This window comes from Gymnoscopelus braueri, assembly GCF_963280865.1.
Source record: "Gymnoscopelus braueri genome assembly, chromosome: 16".
Taxonomy (NCBI): Eukaryota; Metazoa; Chordata; class Actinopteri; order Myctophiformes; family Myctophidae; genus Gymnoscopelus; species Gymnoscopelus braueri.
The window spans coordinates 10453828-10468621 of record NC_137616.1 but is presented as its reverse complement, the minus strand read 5'-3'; the positions used below and the strand labels follow the sequence as shown (position 1 = coordinate 10468621).

At 41.5% G+C, this 14794-nt stretch overlaps 1 protein-coding gene across 1 annotated transcript; it reads right to left on the bottom strand.

Annotated features, from left to right (window-relative positions):
- Positions 1 to 1360: 1360 nt before the first annotated feature.
- Positions 1361 to 14120, bottom strand: LOC308103180 (AN1-type zinc finger protein 3 homolog). Its single transcript, XM_080453076.1, has 6 exons — positions 13697 to 14120; positions 7623 to 7663; positions 4832 to 5101; positions 4482 to 4547; positions 3299 to 3484; positions 1361 to 1877 (listed from the first exon to the last, which is right to left on the bottom strand). The coding sequence occupies exons 1-6, from the start codon at positions 13762 to 13764 to the stop codon at positions 1723 to 1725; spliced, it is 786 nt and encodes a 261-aa protein (XP_080309202.1). The 5' UTR covers positions 13765 to 14120; the 3' UTR covers positions 1361 to 1722.
- Between the last annotated feature and the right edge of the window lie 674 nt (positions 14121 to 14794).

The following is a 14794-nucleotide window of genomic DNA, read 5'->3' as shown; positions in this document are numbered from 1 at the left end:
TAAAATCCTCAGTGTTCATTTATCCAAGAACCCTTATGGGTCTATTTGCATAAATCGGAGGATTTTTACAGTGTACAACTCAATAAACAGGGGGTGGTGGATGTGAAAAAGGTCTGCCATGGGGGTGTTCCAAATGACATCAGGTCATCATTTTGTACGGCCTCTAGTCCAGCGTTTGTCACCGGTGGGGAGGAGGACCAAAAAGTGTGTCTTGAGATGCTCTTGCCAGGTCGCAGACAAATAATAACTTCAACAGAGGAGTTATTGTGCTATTTTTAGCACGCCAAGTTCTGATTTTCCTGGTTTGTTCTCACAGGTGTGAGACCAGCTGCAAACGGCTTTAAAAAAAAGGGAGAAAAAACCCAAACAAAAAACAGATCTAATCAACCTTAAACATGCCAATACTAAATCAAAAGACTCAATACCACTACACAGTAAAACTCTGTGTTCATTTATACATTTGTAACTCTGAGAGCTTACAAATGTAACCTTACAGGTCCATTTGGATCATTTTGTATCCTCTCAGAGTTAAAGAAACACTCTGAATTTTCCTGTGTACAGTTATCTCATTAACAAATGGCGCACTGCTCACAACCTGAATAGACACTCACATGACCGTGCAAAATCCAAACCACTAGGTTGAGGCGGGACCACAACGGGGCGACACAATAAGGGTCAGACAGTCTTCATAGTCACAGGAAAACAGCTCGAGTCAATTTAGTAGTTTCCTGTAATCGACAACTTAACCATGCACTGATCTGATAGAAAGAAAAAAAAATGAAAAAAAGAAGGCGGGGCCATCAGAGAAGATACACGCCCCCTTAAAATGAATGACAACCTGAGGTTTGGTAATGGGATTCCCCACATCCACGAAGTTATGGGGGGAGGGGGAAAAGAGAGAAAGGGACAAGTCTGCTAACCATAGATCCAGAGCGAAACAGTTGACGGTTCAGTGTCTGTTTCCGGTAACTTTTCTGTAGTGATACAAGGAGAGTGAGCAAAGAGGAGGAAATTGCTGCGGAGGCTTCGCTCTGCGACAGATTGTGGCCGACCGATCCTTCTCCACACAGAGCCCTCTTTGACGAGTGGCTGTGTTAAGGCTGTGTTGTATGTGTGTATTCATGTGCATACGATAGTGAATGCGGCTCCACAGACTAGTAGCCACAAGGGTCCCTGTTCCAACCCCACCCCCCCCTGAGAGTGGTGTTGTCCACAGTTATGGTCCAAACAGCATTCCTGGGCAGGGTATCAAGACTTCAAAACAAGGACTGGGTCACGCTTGGATCCAGAATTATAGGGTCAAAATGCAGGCTATTGCAATCATGCTTCCTCCCTCCCTCCCTCCCGTCACCCACCCCAAGTCCTCTGTCCCCTTCCTTCCCTCTTTGCTCCTCCCTCCTCCAACATTTTTAAGTGCCTCGTCTTTCTGATTGGATGGCTGGCTGGCTGGTGGCGGTGAAATTGCCCAGTGGTTCTCAAACTGCGGTCCAGGGACCCCCCAAGGGGTCCTTGAGGATTTTGTGGGTCTGTAACTCAGAGTGTACAAATGGAACCGAGGGTCCATTTGGTTCTATTTGTACACTGTCAAGAGTAAGGATTTTATACTGTAGACTTGGGTCCCAGAGATAAAACTGGTATCAAATGGGGACCGTGGCCTAATGCATATCAAACTGGAGGGATGGTTGAAATTAAAAAAGTTTGAGAACCACTGACGTAGCCCGATCAGGAGCACTCCTCGCCGATGCGTTGGCACGAGCGGCCCACCTTGCGGTCGAGCTTCACCATCTTGAGCACGGCCTCCTGGCGCCCGCGGCCCAGGTGGTCGAACATGCAGTCGTGCTGCTCAGGGAGACGGTGGAGCATGCAGAACACGTAGCCTGGAGGTCAAAGAGAGAGTTATGTGGTGAACATGGAATAGTGCAATAGTTGATAGAAATAATACATTATTAAAAAGATAATGATGGGACTTGGTCAGTGCAGGCTTTTTGTGGGTTCAAAGGGAAGAGATTTGGTCAATTAAGTATACAGGGTTTAAGTGGTTAACTGCTACTTTCCATTGTGTTGTCATGGAATAAACGTACGAGAGGTTACTATTCATATAATAGAGTTTTTTTAATGTAATTAGTTTATGGAAATAATTATGTTTGGTTAATTTAAACACCAGTATTTTCATGACATTTTCAGCATTTGCTGCATCTCAGGTGCTACTAATACTGTCTGTTACACAGGTTTACCAGTACTTAAAGTACAATAAAACCACCAGAGGGAGTGCTTCATCATGGTTATTGGCACGGCTGTGCTGCGACATGGGCACAATGTGAGGTAGAGTGGCATCGCCCTGCAGAGCTGTGCCAATAACCACGATAAAACACGGCCTCCAGTGTTTATTGATTTTATATAACAGCACACTAGCACTGACACCTAAGCATACAGTGCTTGATATCTGCTGCTAAACGATGTCTAACCTGTTCCAAGAGACCATACGCACAGCGGTCAGTTTCTACATCTGCGGCTATTATGCTATCATTTAACCGTACTCATGAACCTTTTTTATTTTATACCTGCTGGATACGTTTTTGTACCTGCACAAGAAGCATTTCTGCCTACTGCATTGTCATTTACAACAGCCAATCTTAAACCATATGTGCATTGGACATCGGATATTTGACCGATTTATTTTCCTCTCCATTCCAACTTGAAACTGCAAATGTTGGGTCCTACATTAAATCAAATTCTTCATACAAAGGTTCTACATTAAATCAAATTCTTCAAAGCCTATCTAGCTTGCTGCTTAACAGAAATGGAAAATGTTGATTTTAAAGATACTAAAAAATATATATTTCCTTGAACCAAAATGACAAACCGGCTTCCTGTGTAGAACTTTTAGGGGGCATAATTACAGACGCATTGCATTTGAAGATTGTGGCAGAGTTGTCTGGCTTGAGAGACTAGCACTGCACTGACATATAAAGAAAAGGAAAAGAATAAATAAATAAACGAGTATAAAAATAACGAATGCAGATGCTTCCATACATGTGGCCTGCACAAGAAAATCAAGCAATTAACATTCGATCATGCTGGTTATATATAAATGCTGAGCAGGTCCAGTAGACCACGATTTCATAACAAAACAAAAAGCAATCTAAGTGACTATGAAAGCAAGTCTGTTATTGTGGCACAGATAGCAGGAGCTTAATTTACAAAGACTCGACTGGCTAGTGTTTTGATAGGAACAGTGACTAAAGTCAAGTGATACGTGATAAAGTGATTTTGATCTTATGAGAGATGAAGTACTGACCACAGCGACAGGAGCCCAGCTCTTGCTGTACCAGCTCTAGTTTGGTTTGGCAGCGGTAGCAGCGTCTGCGATTTTTCTGTTTGGGCCCCGAACTTCCAGGGGCCCCTTCCTGGCTCCCCGCCACCTCATCCTCTTCTTCCGTCCGCGGCCGTTTCTCCGGCGATGCCTCGCTTTCTGGCCCCGAGGCTGAAAAAATAGAAAGACGTCAAAGAAGATGAAATTGTGAAATGTGTGGTCTATGGCTTGACAGATGGCTTGACAGATGATGAACAAACTCAAAAGTGGGGTACAACTACAATTTAGAGATTCTCGCACGAGGAATGAGAGAGGTGACTAGAGCCAGACGGAAATTATTTGACATCGGTATGGGCAATAGCTGATGTGTCCCGATTTTTTATCACTTTAAACCTGGCGTCTCTATTTTGGGCATGTCATCATAAGATGCAACATTCGCCAAGAAAAGTAGCAGATGTAAAAGCTCACAACACAAGCTCTTGTGAGCTTGTAGATTGGATTAAGTAGTTAAATAAAATAAAGTTTGTGTTTACCTATCAAAAAGTTATTTGAGTGGGTTTTTAACACATTGGGTGCCAAAACCGTATATATACGGTTTTGGCCATACTAACGTTGAGTGCCAAAACCGTATATATACGGTTTTAAAAATAAAATAAAATAATAATATATATATATTTTTTTTTCTTCTTTTTTTCCTTCACAGCAACAGGAGATATCACTCCTACAAGATTTAGACTCCAATCCACCTCCTGGTTAACTTATGACTTCAAAAACCTGTATCTCGGCTCCTGTGTACTTTTTTTTTTTACAATGTTAATTTAACTATTTTCAACTGGCTGCAACTATGGAACGGATTACCGAATGTTTTAAAATTTTTTCCCCCGATTGTACGAGACCTGTATGTGTGTAATGAGGGGATCACCGTGAGGACGGTGATCACTGAAAATATTTTGTGACTACTTGAAAAAGGTTCAACATTTAAAAAAAATCCTGGCACTCAAAGTATAATATTTTAATAAACCTCTGGCACCCAATGTGTTAAGTTAATCGTTCTCAAATAGTAACTTTCATCTATGTTTTTCAAAATTATTAGAAGATTTTGCACTTTTTTACAAAATATTGGTCAAAACATCAGCAATAGGCCTCTGGCATCGGGCGAGCTCAGTACCTGAGTCACGGGGGCGTTTTGTGGGTGTGCAGAGTGTTCCTTGGGCTGTTTCTGTACATGATGCACCTGTGGAAAATTATATTTGAAAGGTTAAACAACAGTCATTACAGTACATCATTTTGAGACTTAAATAGACAGCTTTCTTTTCATTACTTCTATCATCTCTCCACCGTAACAGTGATTGAACATTACAAAGCAGTCTCCTAGCATAGTACCATTAGTAGACTGACTCGCAAGTCTCTCTCTAGAAAATTAGGTCAATTTAGCTGGGGACCCCCTGAAACACCCTCAAGGACACCTGTGGGTCCCCAGGATGCATGTTGAAAAGAAGAGTGATAGCAACATCTTACCTTCCCTTGTGCTGGATAACGAGGGTGAGGGGTTCTCAGTCGACGGCGCCTCCGAGCTGGCGGATGAGGAAGAGGACGATGAAGATGACAGGGATTGGCTACCGCTACTGCTCTTCATGTCGCTACTGAAGACAGGGGGCTGGCTACTCGCAGTGGTTTGGATGGCCTTGGAGCTGCACTCCTCCTCTGGCTGCTTCTTCTCAATGTGCCACGCAGTGCTTTGGATGGCCTTGGAGCTGCACTCCTCCTCTGGCTGCTTCTTCTCAATGTCTGGTGGTCAAGAGAAGCAAGTTGAGTAAAAACAAGACTGTGTATAGCCTGATTGAAACGCCGTAGAGTGACGAGTCACTAGCCGACAAGAACTGAGCTTCAAGCTAACAGCTAGCTCTTAGCTTAAGGATTGTTGTGCGATGGAGTATACATTCATCTTAAATCTCCAATCCGTATTGTAGAGTACTGAATGTTAATACAATATTTTATAATAGTTGGTCTACTTGCTCCATGGAGACATTTTAATTATGTGGTCACGTAGGACCACTACTGGTTGCAAAGTGGTATTACAGGAAGCTCAAACAATTATAGGACCACAATGGAAACAAGTCCCCAGGACTTTTTTCCGTTTACATTTATGTCTAATAAAGTATTCAATCAAAATGGAGTTTATCCTCTGCCCAAACACAGCCAAGTTGTCGTGCTTGCGCGAGGGACCCAGGTTTGCATCCCGGAGAGGAAATGAAGGTTACAGATTGCAGGTTTAACCACTTTCACCCTGACGTCTCCATTTTGGTCAGGTCATAGTCAAAATCTTAAAAAATAATTTGAATAGGGCTTAAGGGGTTATTGGTTAAACATACTTTGAAGACTAAGGCTAAGAGAAGACAATGAGAGACAATAACTGACAACTCGCCTTTTCACACTCAGTGTATGCAGAGCATTACATTTTAAAGAGTGACTTCATACTCATAACATTTTGAGAGGCAGCTCAGTGAACATGTGATGACCTAGTGAAACAGCAGTAATAATAAAACCTTGTGTCCGAGGTATGAGAGTGCACTTGTCAGTGACTAAATATAGGAGAACAAGTAACCCAGAAAAGATATGGATATTTTCCCAGGGTTACTCAATGACTAGGATTGACACTGCCACGTTTAATGACAGTGTGGTGTAATGTGTGTGGAGACGTGGCACAAGTACTCCCATGGTTGAAGGTTCCATTCCCTATGCAACGCTAAGCAAGCCGTTCTATTCCCCATCCAACTGAATGAGCAGGACTGGGGCAGAGCTATTGAGAAAGAGTTACGACACTCCCATAGACCTATTCAATATTCAATCATTTATTGCGAAAGCCAACTTACAGATGATTCAGAATGTATTTAGGTGTGCTCAGAGATAAAAACAAGAAGAGAAAGAGTTTCGGCCTCCGCCAGGTGTACTTGAATACACCTGACGAAGGCCGCAGAGGCCGAAACATTGTATTGTTTTTTTCTACCGCTTAATAAAATATATTCTGGAGCATTAAGACGATGTGTGGATCTTCTCCTTTCTACGGTGTTGCCCATTTGATCCAGCACCCATCGAAATAGCCTATTTGTGGATGTGCGTGCACCTCTTTGACTGCTATTCAATTTCACAAGTGAAATTCTTTGTATGTGCAAACTTATCTAAGCCAGTGAATTCAATAATGATTAGGAATCTTATTACGCAGCCCCACTTCAAAACACTTCTCCCAAAGCTGGAGGGCTCGATGGGACCATGCACTGGACAGCCTAATTTTCAGCTTTACCCTCTCCTCCACACACAAGTGTAGTCTAACCCATTTCTGCCGGGCCTCTGCACTCATGTGCATTGAATCTATTCTGAGCACTTGAGCCGTCTGTGATGGCAGACTCACAGGAGAGACTCTGTGGGGTCTTCATGGTCTGCCATGGTCTCTGGACACCATGACTGCCAGGGTTCAAGAACAAACTCAAATGAACCCTCCCAAACTGGATACAGAGTTTAAAAGGCACACATCAGAGTTTGTTATATTTATTAGAAGTACACAGAGAAAAATGGAACCGCATCTCCCCAATCACAGCATAAAAGGTGAATTTATGATGTTTTGTGCGACTACATGTTGTATGATGAAAGTTGAAAGTGGAGGACATTTGCAGAGGGTAGGGAGCATAAAATGTTGCATACTCTCTCTGATTGGTTGGGAAGACAAAGCAAGCTTCATTACCACGGAGATGCATGAGACTACTGTATATTCACATACTTTTTTATATTTGGTTGCGACATTCACTTACTTTTTTATATTTGGTTGCGACATTCACTTACTTTTTTATATTTGGTTGCGACGATGTCGGTGAGTCAGTATGAATGCTCTAAACTTGACACAATGCGACGTGGCGTTCAACAATTGTTGTGGTAAGCATAAACTGACTTACAAAAAAGGTCAGGACTTCATTGACACTGAAGTTACTGTAGCATAAAGCACATATGCTATACTGAATTGTGTCCCTTGCTTTCAGGGAGGAAATGTGGGCCTCCATGACTCTTGATTTCCTGATGAGATTATTAATGTCACCTTAACAGTGTCACTGAGGAGATATTCTGTTGGCAATGTTTACCAGCAGAATATTTAAAAACAGAGTGAATAGTTTGTGCATTTGTCACTCAGCATCTCTATAGCTTGTTTTGCATTCTTAGCATTCCACTTTGAAACTCGCTGGTACAGTCAGTTTGCCTTCAGCAAAAGCTGGTTGTCCCGTGGTTTAGGAAATGTCAACAAGAATGAGCAACAACTTACCATTATAACACTTGGAGCAGAGGTTCATGGTTTTGCTTGAGCTGAAGAAAGAGAGAAAACGAAAATGTTAGAAACATGGAAAGGCAAAGATGGGACAGAAGATTAATTGATTGTTAAGTTTTCAGGGTCCCCCAGGTGTCTATACTTGGTTCTCTCCTTTTTACCCTCCTCTACAAATCTCTTTGCCAAAAATAACGGATGTACAAGCTTGTGTTCACCTATTATGATGACATGCCTAGAATAGGGACGCAAGGGTTCATGCGGTTAAAAGTCCCATATTACGAAAAACTTGCTTTTTCAGAGTTCACTGTGATGGCATTAGAACTACATCTCCCAGCTAGACCGGGAGAGATGGCATTAAAACTACATCTCCCAGGGGCGAACCCAGGACACAGTAGAAGTAGGCTACATCTCCTAGGTGGACTGCGTCTTGGGGTCTCTTACGACTTCCCTGAAGAGGGAATGTCTACGGAGCTCTGCTCCTCCTGTTGCTAATCCTGACCCAGATAACTATACAAATTAGTATGTGGACAGGATGGAAATGTCCCCATCTACCGTTTTGTTTTTCATGTCAGAAATAATGATGCCGCTTGCTATTTGACTCCAACCCAGGGCTGTTATGTTGCCGCTTAGAGTAGTTTAACAACACACAGGATAGTTACATCAAATAGGGCTGGGCAATTAACCAAATAATATATTGAAACCGAAATGAGAACCAAAATCCGACTTAATCTTGCTCATATCGGTTAATCGAATAATGGAGAACCAGGTTTTTTTCTATATACATTTTTCATTTCAACAAATCGACATGAAATAATTTGTATATATATATATATTTTTTTTTACAACCAACTAAATCATTTCTGATTAACCATTTAAGTAGCCGATCTACGAACTTGCAGCTCGGCAATTTCCCCTTTTTTTTTATCGTTAATGAATTGTAATCAAGGCACAATTTTTTTATAATTGTGATGTTGATTTGAAGTCATATTGCCCAGCCCTATACTAACTCTTGTGATGTTTTGTCTCGAGCCTCGACCCATTTCTGGTGCCATAGCTGTTGGGTCGGTGTGATGGTTGTTATGGCTACGGGGACTGTGGAAAAAAATTAGAGGACGGTGTGATGATGGATGAAGGAATCTCACATCGGACAATTGAAAGAAGAAGGAAAAAAGTAAGTGGCATTGCGGGTGACAGGGGTTACTTATGAACTACATTATCACTGTGTGGAATGTTTAACTGGTAAATACGGCAGTGTTCTTTATCTCAACTCACTGTCAAATGCTTAACTGTGTATGTACACTGGTCAATGAGCTGCTGGATTAGTACGGTTGGTTAAGTGCATCAGTCAAAGGAATTACAGCAGTAATTTTGTGGCTAAGTCGCCTTCTTTTCCATGCAGAATTTCCCAGCTGGGATTTGAACATGCAACCCTTTTTATTACTAGCGTGTTCTTCTGTCCACACGGACCACTAGTAGATGCAATTTCAATAACACGCCTTAGGTTCAGAATCAGAGCTGTAGTGGATGTCATGAACCCTGAAAGCATGTTATGTTTGTATGCCAGAGGCACAGTGGTCTGTCTGCTGTACAGTCCATTTAGGCTTTGTTCAATATGCAACAAATCCCATTTGTTTCTCAAATAAGTCGATCAGATCGGATTTGTGTATTCAGACATCGACCTATCTGCATTTGTTTCTGTGGCAACGACATAGGCACAAGTAATGCTTAATTTATACTCTGTCGTACGACTGTGTTGCTTTTGTGTGACACTCTTGTATGATTAAGAGGGGCATTCATTTACGGGGGGGATACAAGGTTTCTGTCTGATGGGAAAGATATCTATACCACCTTGGAATGTGGTTCAAATCTGAGAAACACGTTTCAATTTGTTTTTCTTTTTGTTCAGACTTGGTAAAACCGGATTGAATCCTGGATAGGTCAGAAATCGAATTTGGGCTGCTAGTCTGAACAACAGCGTTGCTTGATACTTCATGTGAGGGCCAGCTGTGCTGTGCTTGTTCCATGTGTAAGTGTATGCACTGTACTGCTACACAATGTGACGTTGGTATCTCTACACCACTGCCACTCAGATAAATTCCTGGAACTGGAATACCATTATCCAATTTGGATAAGAGAAACCGTTAAGCTTGTAAATGTATGACGGTGTGCTAGGAGAGAATCATTTAACCACTTGAACCGTATCTTACTTAGTAAAAACATTAAATAAATAGGGATGCCATTTCGAAAGTGGTTAAAAATAAAGGAGCTAATATGTTAAGACTGTTAGTTCATCTGTAAGCTTACATGCCTATGTGCGAGGGTAATACTAAAGACAATCGACACATTCACGTGCAGTAAACAAAGCAAGTGACGTTACTAGTACATGAAATTGGTGAGCTGCTTTTGAGGAACAATGAGTCCAATTAATGTGCAATCACACTAGGCATAATAAGAAATCCAGGGATCCCCCCCCTCCTTTCAGTACAAACAACTCAAAATGAGCAAGTCACCAAGGTTATTCATTCATAGATACTGTAGTCTCCGATTGCATAGGCAAACAACAACAGGTGATTGTAATGTAATCAAATAGCAGGTGATACATTTGGCCAGTTAGCTGTTGCATTGTGCCATATTGTAAGGCAGAACACATCATGAGAATACTATGGATGGATCATTCTTTGTATTAAGGGTCTCGTATTAGAAAAGATGAGTAAAATGAGCTCCTCCTAACATACTATGCATGCTCCAGCTTCCTGCTTTACAAAGGACTGTCACTGAGATGTCTGATGACTATGCCATAATAAAATATGGAAATCAGGTACTGCAGGTTACTCCATCCATTGTTTGGTTGGTAGGCATTTAAGCGGCAACAGTTCTTCCAAATTGAGTCACTCCTACTGCTGCTGCAACCTGAATGTCTGTGAAGAGATCATGTTGCTTTGCACTGGAAATCCCATGTAATAAAAATATCAGGCCCATGACAAAGCTAATATCTCACCACAAATGGGTATAAAGTTTCCATTCATTACCCTCCCCCCTTCTATAAAGTACACAAACAATTTTTCTAGCATTATATAAAAATACATTATGCCTATTACATGTTACAAAACCCAGATAATGGGACCCTTTGTGTGAAAAAAATACTGAATGAGAAACTTCAGGTATTTCCTTTAGTCTAAAATATCTGAATAACAGTTTGAAAATGAGTCTTGCTTCAATTTTCCAGAGGTAGGTCCATTCCCCACCTTCTGGACCTCTCGTCCACACGCACTTTAACAGCAACACAATGAATCAGCCCGGCTGTTTCTGTCAGCCATGAGCCCTGTCAATAGCTCTGAGACTGCAGCACCATAGGCCTTTCATACCATTGATTCTATCTATAGGGGCTATGTCTGACCAAATGCACTGGGACACTGTAGGTCCGTCATATATTGTACACGTTTAACCACTTAAACCAGTGATTCTCAACATTTTCAATTTCAAGGACCCCAGTTTGATAGGTATCAGACCACGGACCCCCTATTTGTTCCCTTTTGCCATCTCTGGGACCCCATTATACACAGTATACAATCCTCTGTGTTAATTTAACTTTGAATAGTGTACAAATGGAACCAAATGGATTTGGTTCTATTTGTACACTCTCCGAGTTACGGACTCATAAATATCCTTTTGGTGGTCCACGGAACTGATGTTGAGAACCAGTGACTTAAACCACTTTAACCCTAGCATCCCTATTCTGGGCATGTCATAATAGGTGAACATTTGGCAAATATGCTGTAGGTCTACAAGCTGACGACACGTTGTGACTGTGAGCTTGTAGATCGGCTTTTTGGGGCAAAGATATATTGAGCAGAAGGAAAAAACGAGGGGACCAAGTAATATACTACAGGGGGAGGCCGGTCAAAGAAATTTTAAATTTTGTCTATTTTTTAAATAGACAAACAAACGACAACAAACTACCGTATGACGACATGACAGGTTTAAAGTGGTTAATGGATTCAACTGATTCAAATGGTGAGATTTATACGTTTTCTCAGCCTAATAATTATAAGACTAATTCATTGTCCAATGAAGGGGGTTGCATTGTCAACACTTTAACCCTGCTGGTGATAGCTTTACGAGTCAACACTCCGCCATTAAATGATATCGTCTCACGGTAGACTTAATGCAAGGACTTTGGATAATGTCCTTACATGTTTAGGCTATGTGGGAATGGACTTAAAGCATTGAAGACATTACTCAAACATGGCCAACCAAGCCAAACATAATCCTGGTATAATCTATAGGTGATTACAGCCCGGGAGTCATCTGTTCTATCAAATGCTGTCCAGAATGGTGAATTTACCTACAGGGGAGAACACAGACAGTATAGTGTAGAATGTATTCTCCTGAATTATCCTTTCCTAGCATCTGGTACAACAATAGGCCTAGCCCTAGATTACATTTAAGGAATCGTATAATGGTCCAGTAAAATGACATTTCCCAATCATATACCTTAGTATTCATGCTGCCAAATGGTTGCTGCTAAGGTGTGCATACTGTAAACCAGTCACCAGCTGAATGAAGGCAGCTATAACTCAAATGTTTTTTTTCCTCCATGTGTTACGTGATAAGTGGCAACACCATAAACACATATCAAAGGAAAAACTCAAATAGAAGAAAACAAAAATACTACTGTGAAATGAGGTCGAATACTATTTGTATTCTATGCCAGGGGGGTAGAATATGGTGGACACAGGTGTTATTCTGAGACCATAAACATGATGCCATTTGCGTCACCTGACATTGACAGGTGTGACAGATCGACGTTTCGTACCAAGAACAGAACGACTTAGAGGTTGTAGCCTATGTATGTTTTTTTATGAGACCAAATAAATTAATCGATCCGTCATGTCATCATATAAGGCGGATCAATTAATGCGTTGACTGTCGATTAAAATCTCGGTACAGCCAAATGTTTGCTGTCACCACGGCTTGACATTAGTGGATTACATCCGGTATGTAAAAGGCATCGACCACTTGACAAGAAGAGACAATGCATTATGGTGAAACAAAACAACTCAAATGAAGCCCAGGAACACCGACATTTCTGGATACATAACGCCTTGCTTTACCAAATTATGTACATTATTTAGCTCATCCGTGGTTGTTTTTTGGTCGACAAGAAGTGACCGAACAGACAGAACAGGGGGGGGGGTTGAATTTAAAAGGAACCTGGCGACAATAAATCATCTCCAATCTGTGGATACGTCACCTCCTGAAAAGCAAATAGCTTGTAAGCTAAACAACACAAACAACGTCAACATTAGACGTTTCACTTCCACACTAAACGGTTTTGTTACAGTGAAAAATACAGTAAATAGTATTCCCAAAGCCAACACATAAAAGGTATTAACTTCCCAACCCCCACTCGGCCTCCCTAGTCCCTGCACAACAGAACAACAACAATGGGGCTTTGGTAAAGGACACTAAAACGCCGTGAGGATATTTAAAAAAATATATATAATAGTTTAGCACGTTTTATAACCGGTTTTCCCACCACAATTAGAATAAAACTTGTTTTAGAGCGCTTTATACACAGACGATTATGTTGTGTTTGAGTTGAAAGGCTCAGTCACTGTCTCTGGGTGTGCTGCTAAGTGGCTAAGATAATTATCCCCCATCCTGATTAAAACACCATGAGAAAATGTTTTTAATAATAAATTCAAAAAGCCCCCAATCCCCAAAAAGGCAAAAATCGCCTATCTACAAGCCCACAACGCTTCACGAATGTGACGCGTTGTGGGTTTGAAGATCGGCGATTTTCGCCCATATATCTTTTAAATAGAGAAGTGTAGTATGAAAATAATACATTCAAACAGCCTCCCACTCCCCCCCAAAAAGGCGAAAATCACCGATCTACAAGCCCACAACGCGTCACGAATGTGTCGCGTTGTGGGTTTGTAGATCGGCTATTTTCGCCTATACATCTTTTAAATGGGGGGGCTTAAATGGTCATGACGGGTCCCACCGTTTGAAAACATGGTCGGTTAACGACAATAAAGACCCCGGAATGTTGAGTTCTTTCTTACCCCCAGAACCCACAGGGACATCGGGGTGGCAGACTGGACGCTTCGCTGCGTTCACTCGTATCTCCCATGACTGAAAACAAACGATCCGATCCTTTTTAACGCGAGGCTGGAGGATGTGTCCGGGGCCTAGTGTAATGTATGTATAGTATAGTATGTGTATGGAGCTCGTTTCAGTTAATGGGAGCCGTAGTTTAGTTTGAAACAAATAGATAACAAGTGATAGAAAAGATCCTCTCCCGTTTCAAAAGTCCTCCGAAAAATAAAGCCAAAGAGAACGTGAGGAGACGACTCGCGTCGTCGTCGAAGGACTCCCAAATCACGGATCAGTCTTTTTTAAAGCGTGGTTTATAAAATAAATAAATGGGATTGATCATTCGTTCCAACAACCGTCCTCCTCCTCTCACGGGACTCAATGCGATCAGCTGGACGTTTCGACGTTACGAGCCACGTTGCCAGGTTGTGTGAGAGAAAAATAAGTAAACCAGGTTTGGAAAACAAGCCAAAAAGAAGCAACTTAGGCCACATGAGCACTTTAAACCTGCATCGGCTATTTGAAAATAGCCATTTGAAAATAGCCAATCTACAAGCTTATAGATCTGCTTATTTTTTAACTCTTGGGAAAAGGGGGGAAATGTTCGAATATTTTTTAAAAACATTTTAACAGAAATCTAGTACGGGGGTCCCTGGCACAAAACATTTTTCAGATTAAACACGTGTATTTTATAAACGTATCTTATAAACCACACGTTTGTCCGTGTGGACAAATACATATTAATTTGGGGGCCCTTGACATGAAAATGTTTGAAAACCACTGGTTTAAACAACGTTTGACAAACAAGCCCAAAAAAAAAAAACAGCAACCCGCAGCTACCAATAATTTACAAGCGACTTTACAGGGGAAAATCCCCTAAAGTTGCTTATAATAAGCCGACATGGCAACCCTGGCTTCGACGTTACGAGCAGTACACATAAAGGAGGGTAGGGGGATATGTCTGTAAGCACTGTAACCCCCCAACAAACTGTTATCCGATGGTAGAACACCGAGAAACAAAGTAACAATGTAACGACGTTAGATAAACGTGGGAGGATAGTGTCGAA